The sequence below is a fragment of the Pimephales promelas genome, chromosome 24 (genome assembly GCF_988280905.1).
Source record: "Pimephales promelas chromosome 24, fPimPro1.hap1.1, whole genome shotgun sequence".
Lineage (NCBI taxonomy): Eukaryota > Metazoa > Chordata > Actinopteri > Cypriniformes > Leuciscidae > Pimephales > Pimephales promelas.
Genome location: NC_142792.1, coordinates 24,823,713 through 24,839,605, shown reverse-complemented (window position 1 = coordinate 24,839,605; position 15,893 = coordinate 24,823,713). Strand labels below are relative to the sequence as shown.

Below are 15,893 nucleotides of genomic sequence, written 5' to 3'. Positions count from 1 at the left end.
AATAATAGTCCTGTTCACTACAATCACAAAAGCGCATAGAAAGAGCATGCGATTCGGGGTGCAGTGTTGACTGATCCTATTTATTCAATCAATATGGCATTCAGCCGATTTACTCAACAACATAACAAGGGCTTAGACACAAATGTACACAACAGTTTTCAACATAATAATAAACGTGTATCGAGCTGCAAATCAGTATATTAGAATGATTTCTGAAGAATCACGTGACACTGAAGACAAGAGTAATGATGCTGAAAGTTAAGCTTTGATCACACAGGTATAAATTATATATTTTTTAAATATATTCAAATAGAAAACAGCTATTTTAAATTGTGCAAATATTTCACAATATTACTGTTTTTGCAGTATTTTGGATCAAATAAATGCAGCCTTGGTGAGCAGAAGAGACTTATTTCAAGAACATTAACCTCTTAAGTGTCACCCCCCTTTTTGAATATACATGAATATACTCATTTAAAACTTAAATGGTTGTAATTCAAGAATGTTTTTGAAGACGTCATGTTTTAAAGAAGACATTTGGCAGAGTTTTGTTGAAGTGAAACAAATGAAATGAAACAGAAAAAAAGTTATAGAAGTTTGAGTTTATGTAAATGTACAATGTGAAAAAATATATTATTCATATTTTAAATTATTTATATATTTAATATATCTATTGGGCTACTTTAAAACTGCAAAAAACTGCAGGTTGATATGTAAAAAAAAAAAAAAGAAAAAAAAAAAGAGTTTTCAGTGAAATTTTGTTTGGATGCAGTACCAAACTTTTTTACTAGATGACAACCAGACTCCATTACTGGCCAAATAAGGGCACCTCCATTTCCATGTGTTCTGAGTGAAATGAACCATTATTTCTACAATTGTCATACAATTTATGAAGTAGACATTCTATTCAAAAGTAATATGGAAGTTTGGCAGATTTTGATATGAATTCAACCTTTAAGAAACATAAAAAGAACATGTATGCGCATTATAGCCTGCTGCCACATTACAAATGGTGAATATATCCGTTTTTTTTTTCTTTATATTTAAAACATTTTCAGACCTTCTTTTCTAAAATAATTGAATGGATGCTATCTTTTAAACTCTTGACATGAAAACAAACTGAGGCTTCTACCATTCTTTCATGATTTTTCATGTTCACTGCTATTTCAGTGAAACTGCACACAGGACTGTTATATTCCAAATAGGAGTGCTGATAGGTGATAACGACTGTGACGGCTTGCAGGTGCAGGTGATCGAGTGTGTTCAATTGGTGAGCAGGAAGGATACTGGGAAGTGTAGCGCTGAGAGTGATTGAGCTGGTGACTGTGAAAGTACTTTCCCCTCCCGGAGAGTGTGACCTCGCGCCAAAACAGATTTCATCCAGGGTGGGTGCCCTGGAGCTGTGTCAGGTGATAGGGATTCCTTCAGGACGGCACCGGCAACCCAGGAAGCCATGTCGGTGCAGATAGCTCTGGGTCCCATGGCGGTGCAGGTAGTTTAGGAAGCCATGGTAGTGCAGATAGCTCAGGCACCCATGGTGGTGCAGGTAGTTTAGGAAGCCATGGTAGTGCAGATAGCTCAGGCACCCATGGTGGTGCAGGTAGTTTAGGAAGCCATGGTAGTGCAGATAGCTCAGGCACCCATGGTGGTGCAGGTAGTTTAGGAAGCCATGGCGGTCCTGATAGCTCAGGGGTCCATGAGTCCAAAACACTGGAGACAGGGTAACATGGGATTCCTTAGGCCGCTGTAGCCGTAATGTGGAGACTAGTGGCGGTCACTGTGACTGTGACAAAAAAAGCAGGAAGAACAGAAGGCCAGATCACTTATTTCAGGGACGGCCTCCTCAGCCATCATGGTATAGCCCCCAGCCACCCCCAGTTTTGAAACGGAAGAGACAATATTCCCACATTTCATTCAGATGTTATTTGCTGTGATTTGGGGTGGACAGGCCTATACCGCAGTCATCATCACCAGCCCGGCCAGCCAAGAGGTCCCGTAACCCCCAGCATCAAGCAGCACCTCCACCTACAGAGCAGCCAGCTCCACTGTCTTGGAAATTGGAAAAAGACCCAGACATCGCTCCCCGTCACCAAGTTTCAACCAGCGCGAACACCAGGGCCACAGCTCAGCTCCACTTCCACATATACACCCTCTTCAAACTTTTCTTCCCTGTACAAACCATACAAACACTGTGCAAAAACACAAAGCAGGCTGCTAAACAAATGGCACAGGGAAAGAAATATTAATTGTAAATGTGAACATTGGGGAGTTTTACAAGAACATTGGACTGCTTTTGAACATGGCCATGGTGAAACTCGACATCACTGGTGAATACTGGAGACAGTATCACTTCTTTTCGTTGCCACTTCTAGTACAGATCATGCCACGGGACATATACAGAGCACTTTCTTGGAACTTAGCGACCCGAAGAGGATGTCTAGAACGACAAAAAAGAGGGCACAGCCAACCATGACAAACTTTTCAGACTGAAACCCCTGATGAACACCATTAAAAATGATCATCCTCACAGAGATATGGCTGTGGATGAAAGAATGGTTGTACCGAATAACCAACACTGGGATGACACAGTACATGAAGGCAAAACCGATAAAGAGGGGATTCAAGTTGTTTGTCTTGGCAGACTCACAGAATGGCTATACATTGGAGTTTTACGTTTACACCGGCAAAAGTGACATACCCTCTGGCCTTTCCCATGATATCATGATGTCCCTGGTACAACCAGGTTGGCACGTTGGTACAACCAGGTTGGTACAACCAGGTTACCTTGGCACGGGCTACCAGATTTACATGGAGATTTATTTTTCTAGCCCCAAGCTCTTCAGTGCTCTCCATGAGCAAAAATGTGCTGCCTGTGGGACCTACAGGGCGAACCGCAAAGACAACAAATAAAGCTCTCACAAAGAAATCAGAAAGAGGCTCCATAAGATGGATCCCAGACGGCCCCCTCTTCAATGTGAAATGAATGGACACGAGGGAAGTATCAGTCTGCTCCACACTTCACACAGCACACTCTGGTAACGCTGTGCAGAGGAGGGTGAAACAACAAGATGGCTCTTGGACAAAGACATCAATCCCCTGTCCCACACCAATTATGGAGTACAATGAACACATAGGGGGAGTTGATCATTCAGACCAGTTCATTCAGTATTACTCTGCACAACACAAAAGAATACGCTGGTACAGACACACCTGTTTTCTGGACATTGCCACCACCGACAGCTACATCCTCCACAAGGAACTCTGTCTGGGCCAGCAAACAACACCCATGACACAAATAGCTTTCATGGAGGAGCTGACTGCTGAAATCTGTGGTAAGCCTCTCCACACCGCTCCGCTCCCTGTACCTGCAGGTCATGTTCCTTTGCCAATTGCCGTTAATACAGCAGATTCTTCCACAAATCTACCACAGGTCGCAGGAGGTGTGAGCATTGCCAAAGCCAAGGCCAGAGAAAGGAAACACCTTGGAAATTCATGCAGCTGGACAGGAACAAGGACTCTAACATGTCACTTTAGACAATTATTATTCATTATCTAATATTTTATTCATATTTGCAATACTTCTGTATCCCTAAGACTTTGGGAAACCCATTTCAAGGACCAAAATAATTCATCCACATGAGTAATGGTATGTTTCCACAAGAGATTTGAAGAATTTCATTTTTCACCTTTTAGAGCCAAATTATCCCTCTCTCTCTTTCTTTACACAATGCTCTAGGACAAGTGCTGAGCTCATCAGTAAGAGAGTTGGGTTTTCTCTGCCCATTTTGATATAAAACACATGGGATTATGTTATGTAAAAGGCTAATTTAATAAGATATGTAAAATTGAGGGAAAAAAAAGGGAAAAAAATGCCCTTAGACCTCAGAGAGTTAAAGTGCAGATTGAAAACATGTTTACCTCTGCATTCACTCAATAAAGATGAATTAAATAATGCGGTACATTGTTACTTATTTTGTTCAGTTTATGTCCTTTATTTATAATCTTTCAGGTACTTTGTCATTTCACTGCAATACACAATTTTAAACTATAGTAAAGGATATGGCCTGCTGTGGAGTTCATATGCACAAAATAAAGCAATGAAGTATTCTTATAAAAGAAGCGGACAATCATATATGGCCAACTTTCTATGGTGCGAACAGTCTTAATTTCACACAGATAAGTATTTTCTGGTACCATACTTTCACAAAGAACACAAACAGTGTTTCGCAATTGCATGACTTTTTGTATGCATCTGCAAGTGTGATGGCAAAGGATAAATACAAATATTATACTGATCACACAAGTGAATATGCATGTGATTGTTGAAGTTGCTCCATTTTCTAAACCTCGTCACACTATGTTACCTTTCCAGAGTGAGTTTGCAAATGACGTTTCAGGATTGTGTGAAATGTAAAACTCTTCTCACACTGAAGACACTTGTAAGGCCTCTCTCCTTTGTGGACTCTTAGATGAATGTTGAGGTTTCCTTTACGTGTGAAACTCCTTCCACACTGAGAGCAGGTGAAAGGCTTCTCTCCAGTGTGAATTCTTATGTGAACGTCAAGGTTTGATTTGTTTATGCAAGTCTTTCCACAGTGAGGGCACATGAACGGCTTCTCTCCAGTGTGCGTTTTTACATGATTCGTAAGATGTTTCCTGTCTGTGAAACTCCTTCCACACTGATGACATATAAAATATTCCTTTCTTGAGTGAATCTTCATATGGTGATTGAGGGTACCTTTACATCTGAAACTCTTTCCACACTGACTACATACACATGGCTTCTCTCCAGTGTGAATTCTCATGTGAATCCTAAAACTTTCTTTCCGTGAGAAGCTCTTCCCACACAGTTTGCAGGTGTAAGGGCTCTCTCCAGTGTGACTTCTCATATGGGCATTAAGGTTGTTTTTCTGCCTAAAACGTTTCCCACACTGAGGGCATATGAACGGCTTTTCTCCAGTGTGAACTCTCATGTGAGTTTTAAGATTTCCTTTTAGTGTGAAGCTCTTCCCGCACAGTTTGCAAGTATAAGGGGTCTGTCCAGTGTGAACTATCATGTGGGCATTTAGGTTTTTTTTCTGTCTAAAACTTTTTCCACACTGAGGGCATATGAACGGCTTTTCTCCAGTGTGAATTTTCATGTGTTTTTTAAGATTTCCTTTTAGTGAGAAACTCTTCCCACACAGTTGGCAGGTGAAAGGGCTCGCCCCAGTGTGAATTCTCATGTGAGTTGTAAGATTTCCTTTTAGTGAGAAACTCTTGCCACACAGTTTGCAGGTGTAAGGTGTCTGTCCTGTGTGAATTCTCATGTGGGCATCAAGGTTTTTTTTCTGTCTAAAACTTTTTCCACACTGAGGGCATATGAACGGCTTTTCTCCAGTGTGAATTCTCATATGAGTTTTAAGATTTCCTTTTAATGAGAAACTCTTCCCACACAGTTTGCAACTATAAGGAGTCTGTCCCGTGTGAATTCTCATGTGGGCATCAAGGTTTTTCTTCTGTGTAAAACTCTTTCCACACTGAGTGCAGATGTAAGGCTTATCCCCAGTGTGAATTGTCACATGTTTTTTTAGATTTCCTTTCAGTGAGAAACTCTTCCCACACTGTTGGCAGCTGAAACATCTCTCTTCAGTGTGAATTCTCATGTGGACTTTAAAGTTTCTAGTTCCTGTTTTTTGAGGTTTGTTTTGTGAGGACGTTTTTTCGGTCTGTGAGTCACTAAGAGATTTTTCTCCAGTCATGAACTCATGATGTTTATCATGAGGATCTTTTTCTTCCATATTGTATAGTTCTTCACTCTCAACTTTCAGCACTATCAGGTCTAAAGCAGAAAAAGACAAATATAAGTTAAGCCCAGTTCAATGGCACAAAGCGATGGACATCAAAATTAAATCTAACATGTATTCTAGATCTTCGCTACAGATTAAAAGACTAATAATAACAACTGCAAGTTAAGTACTTTATTGACTCATAATGTGCACATAGAGAACATATTGTATTAGTGGAGAAACAAGCTCTATTCATATGCACATATTTTTTATAGAGATCTATAACTTTTTTGCACATATCAATTTGAATTGTCTTCTTGTGAACGTATGAATGTTTTTTTTTTATCAAATAGCTGTGGGATCAATCTACTCTTTTTATGCCTACCCAAACAGCAAACTGACATTGAATCAATGTGGAAACGACGTCTCTCATGACATTGAAACAACGTTGATTTTGCTCATCGAATTAACGTTGAACAAACGTCAGACGCGGCATTCTTCAAAGCTAAATGAAAATCGAGAATTGGTTTGCTGAATAACGTTGAAACAACGCGTTGATTTCAAGTTGATTTTCCGTTAGTTTTGAAAGAATGACGCGTCTGACGTTGGTTCGACGTTAATTCGATGAGCAAAACGAGGTCAGATCAACATTGTTTCGATGTCATATTTCCACGTTGATTCAATGTCAGTTTGCTCTCTGGGTACTGATACTGAGACGATTTTTATTTTTCTATCGAGAGGACGGAGTATGTCGTGTTACATACTGTAGATCCAATGAGAACCAAACGACACATGATCTGTAGCCTGAGTGCAATACATTATACATGTTTCTGTAACTTTACCCAGTTAGGTTACTCACTTTTTACACAAACATAGCCAGTAACGTGCATCTCACATTTACAACCCTTAATCATACTCAGGTCCATCTCTAAATGTATATTAAAATTTCTGCTACACTCCACATTATAACCTAATTCAACCACAACATGCTATTTTAACATTTTTTAGCCTTTGACTGTGGCACAAGTTGCATGTGATTGTGAAGGACAAAGTAATCCAAATGTAAATGTGACCTTGTTTTGTTTCTCCTGATGTTCAAACTCTATAACTATCAAAGCAGAAGACTAAGGGAGTTTATATCAGTCCACTTCTGATCTATTTTTCGATCTGTTCTGCTTTGAAATGGCACCGCTGGGTTTGTGCAGCAATGAGACACGTTTAATGAAAGGAACACAAAGGTAAAATAAAATACTTGATGCAGCTTTTGTGCTGTGTTAATTTACTATTTTTCTTTATTTCTTAATCACCTAAAAAGATTTGGAGAAGGAAAATCAGTTGCATATAAATATATATGAAATGAATATATATAAGAAATATAAACGGAATAAACTGTGGGACGCGAGGACGTTAAAGACCACTTGAGGCCAGGGAAGTGAGGTTAACACACACAGCTCTGGCCAACATCCGTTACACTTACTAAACATGTAGGCCGGCAGAGCCTGTTTTCATGAGAAGGTGTAACGCTACTTGCGTTTTTCGATAATATTCACCGTCATTGCCGCCGATCATTCCCTCCCACCACTCACTGACTTTCTATGATATGCACCGATTGTGCCGCTGTATTTATTTGGAGCTACCACAGTCAAACTTTTCTTTCTAATAAGCACACTAAAATAAACCCTTGTGCATATTGGCCAAGAAACTGAATTATATTTATGAACCCGAAATATGTCTACTCTCACTTTTCTATATTTTTCAGAGCCCTTCATCACAGATAACTGGTGAATTGACCTGTGTCAATCACTTTGTCTTTTATACGAGTACTTGGACAGGCCTCCATGCTCAAGCTTAGATGCAGCAATGGCTTGTCAGCATCATTTTAATATATACAGTTCAGGCCTCTAAGGAAGTACCTCCTCTCTCAAGCAATATACTTAATCTGGCACCCCATTCCAGAATTGTGGAATCCACACACCTCGTGCTGAATTCGATTAATGAAGTGAAGGTGCTTCTACAAGGTGCTTTTATGCACATTAATGAGAGTGTTTGAGAGCTTGAGGAACTCAAGGGTGGAAGACCCAGTGTGAATTGCTCAATTACAGTCATCCTGTCCTTCTTACAAGAGTGCCTAGGCAGCAGCACACCTTCTACACTAAAAGTGTATATTGTCACTGTGTCAGCATTTCACAGCGAGGTTAACGGCAAGTCGCTTGCCATGAATGACCTGGCAGTCGTGTTTATACAAGGTGCAATGAGGCTTATTATTTTTTGAAAAATATGAAAGTTGTTTCCCATAGTGTCATAGATCATTTAAGGGAACCGAGCATAAAGGGGAAATGAAGCAGTGAATCAAGTTTACATGATTTACAAGATGGATTTCCAATATGATCAACAATTATATAAGAAACATTACAAATGTAAACATTTAGAAGAAAAAAAGAAAAAACTTTGTATCTTTCGCCGCCAGGGCGCCTCCATTGTGCAGTTGACGCTCAAGTTTAACAGGCTCTGGGTATTGAAAATCGCGACATCAAACTGTGTTTATACCAGTGTTTTGACCGCGAACGACTAATGTTAGGTACAGATATTAGACAAAAAGACGTCAATAACATGCAAGTTAGCACGTATTTGTTAAAGGGGAAATGAAACGTCCATATTTTCGCACTGGTTGTTCTACATAGCAACGTAACTTACATGGTGTTGACGAGACGGGAATATCTGACGTCGTCTTTTTGTCTAATATCTGTACCTAAAATTAGTCGTTCGCGGTCAAAACACTGGTATAAACACAGTTTGATGTTCAATTCCTTTCTTTTTAAAATTATCTGCGAAAATTATTGCAACTCCGATTACCAGCCTATTCAACCTTTCTTTTGTATCATGTGAGATCCCTAGAGACTGGAAAGCTGCTGCGGTCATCCCCCTCTTCAAAGGGGGAGACACTCTAGATCCAAATTGTTATAGACCGATATCTATCCTGCCATGTCTTGCTAAAATCTTTGAATGCCAGGTTAATAAACAGATTACTGATTATTTTGAATCTCATCGTATTTTCTCTGCAATGCAATCTGGTTTTCGAGCTGGTCACGGATGTACTTCAGCTACGCTTAAGGTACTTAACGACATCATAACCTCTATTGATAGGAGACATTACTGTGCCGCCATCTTCATAGATCTTGCCAAGGCATTCGACTCTGTTAACCATCGTATTCTTATTGGCAGACTAAATAGCCTTGGTTTCTCAAGGTGATTGCCTTGCCTGGTTTTCCAACTATTTCCGAGATAGAGCTCAATGTGTAAAATCGGAGGGTCTGCTGTCCAGTCCTCTTGCAGTCTCTATGGGGGTGCCCCAGGGTTCAATTCTCGGGCCGACCCTATTTTCTATATACATTAATGATGTTGCAAGTGCTGCTGGTAACTCGCTGATACATTTGTATGCAGACGACACCATTTTATATACATCCGGCCCCTCTTTGGATTATGTGTTAACTAACCTTCAAACTAGTTTCAATGCCATACAATATGCTTTTCGTGACCTCCATCTGTTACTAAATGCTAGTAAGACTAAATGCATGCTTTTTAATCGAACTTTGCCCATAGCTGCCAACCAGACTAACATCACTACTCTTGACAGGGCTGTTTTAGAATATATGGACTCTTACAAATTTATTTAGGAGTGTGGTTAGACTCTAAACTTAATTTTCAGATTCACACAGGGGCGTAGCTATCATTTTAAAAGTGAGGGGGACAGAATGTCAAGCATTATACCTTTTTTTTTACAATTGCATACTGCATTTATATTGCAGTTACAACACTGCATGATTCAAGCTTTTTTTAAAAGCCAGTCTATTACTTTTCACCTGTGAAGTTTCTTTTTTTTTTTTTGAGTGTCATCCTCTTTCTGACCTGACAACCCTAGGCTCCCTGTTTCTTGATCAATCTTGACAACACAGAAGAAGAAAAAAAAACATTAAATTAGTGCAACAATATTATTGAACTATTGGTTCAAAGCAGGGGCGTAGCCAGAATTTTATTTTTGGGGGGTCCCGTCTTTAAATGAGGGGGCATTATTTATATATATATATCAAGTTGATCTTTCCGTGCTTTTTAAAAAAAGTGTAATATAGTACTTTGAGTTTGAGCGCCTGCCATTGTCACGGCATATTAACTTTCACGCAAAGATGAAGATGACAGCGTACGTTACGCGCAACACGTTATATAAACAAATCAAGTTTGAAAATAAGCCGCATTTTACCGCGCAGCGTTTTGATTGGTCAATCTATCAATCCTAATAAAACAACTTTTTTTTTTTTTTTTTTAAGCAATCAGAAATCTGAGGGGACCGGACATGTTAATGAGGGGGCCTAGGCCCACCCAGGCCCCCTCGTGGCTACACCGTGGTTCAAAGTTTTAATGGTTACACCACATTGACATTTTTGCAGTTATCCCCCAAATATTCTCTCAAAATTAATTAAAACCAGACATTTTAGATTTGTTCCTCAAAAAAGAGAATGTGTGTAAGTAATTTGCCATTTTATTTTGAAAGTTTAACTCTATTAAATTTAATTAAAACATATCAACCATTTTACCACTGATCACATTTAAAAATAAACACTTTTTGGCATACCATAAAAATAACTTATAGCCCATCTGAATTATATAACAATTAGGCTATCCATCTCATAGTGCAAACCATGTAGCCAACAACAATATTATTAACAGTAGAAGGGAAATCTTACATTTTTAAAACATGAATTTTTATTTTATTTATTTGGAACAATACTGTAAGACAAAAACATCTCTATTGCCAACCCCTCCATGTTGCTGCTGTTGTTTTTGGGGTATGCCTACCTACATAACATCATTACCATAGAAAACAGTGCAGATATTACAGAAAACTAAAGAGTGCCATGGGAAACACAAATCGGATATGAACACAGGGCTCCAGACTACGACTAAAACGGTTGTCATATTAGGCTACTTTATATTTCTAATAAAGAAATAGATTGGGTGTGTGCAAGACATATGACAATGTTAATTGCGCAAAAAGTAGCATGGAAGTGGGATCTTCTCAGGTTCCAACATGACATCATGACTTTTGCGTAAACATACACGCCACTTTCGAGTCAGGTGGCGTGTTAATTCTACGCATTTTGACCTATCCGCGTGTATGTCTACGCCATTAACGTCCGCGTCATTTCGCGTGTCCGTACACACAGTCAAATCTCCAGTCATAAATGCCATTAACCCCAGTGACGGTTAAGTTTAGGGATGGGGTTGAGGTAAGTAGTATCTTTTTTTTACCTAGGATGGTAAGGGAACAGTCATAAATGCCATTAACCCCAGTGACGGTTAGGTTTAGGGACGGGGTTGAGGTAAGTCATATATTTATATAACGTTAAATCAACGGCGTTCATAAACACGCTGAAAGGCGATTATGCGTCTTGATAGCACGCCAAAAATGGAAATACGAATTGGCGTGGCATACACACGCTATTTCATGAGATCAGTTTGCAGGTTCACTTGAAGGCAGCGTTAGTATTTGTCTGGTCATGTAATCTTTATATGTCTTTCCACATGAGGCGACCCACTCAGTGTCAAATAGAACCATTTTAATTAGGACACTCTTCAAAAATATCATTAATTTCTGTAGAGATGGACATTTTAATAAGGATCAAATGACAGAGTTCAGCTTTGAGAATGAAACCAACCTGTTTGTTCCTCAGCATCTTCTTTTTTCACTCTGAATGCTTCTTCAATCTTCATGTCTTCACTCTCCTCTTTAATAAACGTCATCTTTATAATAGTGACTTGTGAATTTCAGTCGCTTAACCAGGAGTTTTCTGTGTGTTTGGACAATTGAATAATTAACAAAAATAAATATAAATCCAAACTAAATCTCTGTGCGTCTCAATCAGCTCTAGTTCAGTAGTCAGGTCACTGGTAAGAGAGTCAGAGTGAGAATTAATGGATTTAAATCACCCGATTAGTCTCAAATCTAGTGCTAAAAACGAATAATCAATACAAAATATAAAGAGACTTAATAGTCATGATTTATATTTGGAATTTAATAATGTGTATATTAACCTACATACTAGATTATACTGTCATTAAACATTTGCAGTGGGTTGCAGTATTATTATAAGTTTGTGTTTTGGACACCGTGGTTCCACTATAAATAATATGTTGGTAATTCTACATTAAAATTGCAGTAACTACAATTGTAGTAACCATGTTTTTTTCGTGCAAACCATGGCAGTGTGAATGAACCGAAATCAAACAATCCCGGGACAAATGGCGCGTCACATTATCCGTGTATTTTCCGGAATCTCTGTGTGAAAGGGGCTCATGATACAGACTTTTTTACAGCAGTTTCATCATTTGAAAGAGAGTATAAACTGTAGCATGTGTAAGAATATTTTCTTACTCAACAAAATTATTCAGAACAATGAACTACAATTTTACAAAAAAATATTGGAGTACTGCAAATTATTATTCATTTAGGGACGAACTATCTCAGTTGAGAAAATTATAATGATGAGATATTAATATAGCTGGATACATAATTATCCAAATATTTATTAAACTGACCATGCATGTGCCTCCTAAAAAGGGGATGGTATAAATCATATCTTATTGCTGAGCTTGATAATCATTTGTTTGATTTCAGACAATAGAAAACATTTTGGTTACACTTTATTTTAACCTACATTTGCACCTACATGTCAACTAACTCTCATTAGAATATTAGTTGAGTATTAGTAGACTTTAAGGAGTAAGGTTTGTAGAATGAGGGGTTAGAGTTAATAGAATACATTGACATGCACCTGCAAAGTTACTTAACGTAATAGTCAGTAGAAGGACTGCTCAAACTCAGTGACACTCATGATTACGCCTTAAAATACAGGATGTGTTCAAAAATATGAAAAGTGCACTTTTGTCTAGAAATTATGTTTATTATGACTTTGAGGTGGAGTACCAACATGTGTTCAATATTTTGAATGAGGACTGGAATAATTACATAACTTCATAGACATCAGAAAAATCATACTTCAAACCCTTAGTTAAGGTGCTGTAGTAAAACTTAATTTTGTAGTTACTATAGTTCATTGCTAATTCAATAGTAAAACCATTTCTGTATTGTGAATTTACAACAAAATTCAAAGTGAAACCATGGCTACTGTCCTAAAACATAGTGCATTTTCGTAAGGGAATCAATTTGTTAAGCATTTGATTCAGTTGACTCGCAGTTTCAAAAAGTTTACTTTATCTCATCATTACTTGCCAGTGACTGAATTCGTGTTTATGATAAACTTATTCACAATATTGGAGCGAAATGAGACGCACCTTTTCTATAAACGTTACTCATGTGTGGATGCGCTTTATTAACAAATATAACGTTCACTAATGTTAGATAAAGCAGTAAGATGTTACATTCATTAATAATTAATTCAATTGAATCACATAAAACACGTAGATTGAACGGTCAGTATCGATTAAAACACTTTAAACGCTAAAATGCACAAACCTCTGTTCATCCGATCACAACAGATGCGGGAGTGCGGCGCAGAAATATGTCGTCATATTGACAGCTCAAAATAAAAGTCCTGAAATTTACATCCAAAAGCGCACAAATAAAATTATGTTCGAAGTTGAATTCGTGGTGAAATACAACAGTTGTCAAATGATCATCATTTGTATAATACTACAATACTACATAAATATTTTTTTATGTAAAGCCAGTTTTTATATTTTAAGATAATTAAAGAAAGATTTATAAAGCATGTAGCCTAATGTGTTTAGGTTCAATAATTGAACAGTCGACTGAACATAGTTTTAATGTAGTTATTTTCAGTGTTGGGGTAGCTACTCTGAAACTGCAGTTACAAGCACCTCCTCACTCCACCCCATTTCTTTCAAATCGCTCCAAACCAGTGTAATCAATTTCTTATTTGTTTAAATGATCCTGTAAATTGTATTGACCGGCACGCATATATGATTTTAGTACTTTTTTTAGTATTTTGTCTCAAAGCACATGCTTACCTTTTTCACAGCCATATGCTCTTTCCTGTTTTGTTTTCCCACTATGCAGTGCTAAACAAAAGTCTTTAAGGGGGCAGAGATACTTTACATGTCTGTATGTTCAAATAATTCAGAAAACTTAAGACACTACACAATTTTTTAATTGGACAAAATTAAAGCCAATACAGCCAGAGGAGTGATAGTACATTCACATATCATAGTGCATTGGTGATTATATAAAGACCAAATGTCAATATCTAGAGCAAATCTAAAATAAAACATTCCCATATCTAAAGAAAAGAACGATGTCACCAGCGGCCCTGTGCGAGCACAAACGAACCAGACAGGTTTGAAGACGAGATGGATTGTGAGTGGTGAAGACAAGATGGATGGACGTCCCTGCTTGCGTGACGTCACAACTCCTCCAAAGATTTTGTGATGACTATAAAGAATGGAATAATTTATGATGGTTTGGAAAAAAAATCACGGCTTTGGAACGATTTGGATGGCATGGGATGGAGAGGGACGTCACTGTCCCGAATCCAATGTGTTATTTCTAGGGGGAAAACATTGTGTTCATTGTAAAGGCACAAATTGATCGGCAACGATTTGGACCAGGGGATGGACAGTTATGTAACTGTACTTAAAACGTTTTTTAAAGTTTAAGAGGAGATCGTAGTTGCAATGTTTCTTTCAATGGCACAAGCCGGCACAAATCGAGCACAAACGAATGACACCAATTTAGATGAGGTGGGTTGGGGAGTGATCACCGGTGGAGAGTGAAAGTTTACCGGTTCCCTCATTGGTGCGTACGTACTATTCATCTTCCTGACCAGTGCATCAGAATACATGCAGTCCAGGGAAAAAAACAACCCATGATTCTCTTTAATAATAGCAATACAAATACTTGTTTTTTATCCTGTGGGATGGGAGAAGACACAAAATCAATGCATCTCTATTATTGTGCGGGAAAAAATTCTCAGAGTTTTGTGAGTGCAGACGGGAGTGGACATAGATATTGCGGGAATGGGTGGGAGTGGAGCACATACGTTGCGGGAGCGGGCGGTAATGGTCAGAAACTTGGCGGGCGGGGGCGGGATGAAGAAAACAGTCCAGCGCAGGGCTCTACCGCAGAGCATCCAATAGGCAAGTTGCCACGCCTAGGTCTGCTAGCTGCAGCAAGTGCATTTAAATTGATACAAATTATAAGGATAATTTTTGCCTTCAGTATTCTCAAGAAGAGGTTTTCCCTCTAATGTTTTTTTTTCCATAGTCTACTATCTAGCTAGTTATTAGTTATCTAACATTAAAAAACATTTTTCTATTTAACAAGAAAGTCATACGAACCTTAAAGTGTTAACCTGTCACCTCTGACCTTCAACAGCTGTCACAGCTCCTGGTGAAGATGGGATGTGTTGTTGCAGGAACTGATTTGCTATAGGCTACTCCTGACTGGTCGAAATCTCATGCTACTTAGGACAAATGTAATGTACAGAAGTAGCGGCACTGCTTAAATACAAAATTAAAAATTTTGAATGAAAAGATATGTAAAGTCACACTGATGACATAATTTTTATGTGAAATGTGCATATTTACCCCCAATTGTCATGGTATGGGGAAAATTATTCTTTTTTTTAAACTTGAAACCAATTTCATTGGATTCCTTGACCCCAAAAATGTACACTTTGACACTAAATTTGTCATTATAGTGATAACAGAAGGAAAGATATGAGCTCTAAAGTATTTTTGGTGCATTGGTGGCCATTTTTTATAAAACATGTTTATTTGTTATAAGAGGAGGAGGAGGACAAGGAAGAGGAGGAGGAGGACAATGAAGAGGGGGGCAAGGAAGAGGAAGAAGAGGAGGAGGAGGAGGGGGGCAAGGGACAATATTGCTTGTGATGTCGACGAAGTGCTTTTGCCTGACCCAGGCCAAAGACAAGAAGCACATTGATCACGTTTACTCCTTTCATTTGTGTCCCTTTGAGTATCGCATACTGTAGTACAGTGCACTGCTGTAGACTGTACAATGAAAAAAATATGAAATTTTTTTTGAGATTTGTTTTGACATATAGTTCTCCCTGAGAACTACATATGTTTTGA

The 15,893-nt window shown here is 38.4% G+C and overlaps 1 protein-coding gene across 1 annotated transcript; it reads right to left on the bottom strand.

Moving 5' to 3' along the window:
* Window positions 1–4,288: 4,288 nt before the first annotated feature.
* Window positions 4,289–13,351, bottom strand: LOC120465326 (uncharacterized). Its single transcript, XM_039655014.2, is given in 4 exon segments — window positions 4,289–4,455; window positions 4,458–5,821; window positions 11,480–11,611; window positions 13,297–13,351. Coding segments are annotated over 3 exon segments (1,482 nt in total). The 5' UTR covers window positions 11,565–11,611; window positions 13,297–13,351; the 3' UTR covers window positions 4,289–4,422.
* Window positions 13,352–15,893: the final 2,542 nt, after the last annotated feature.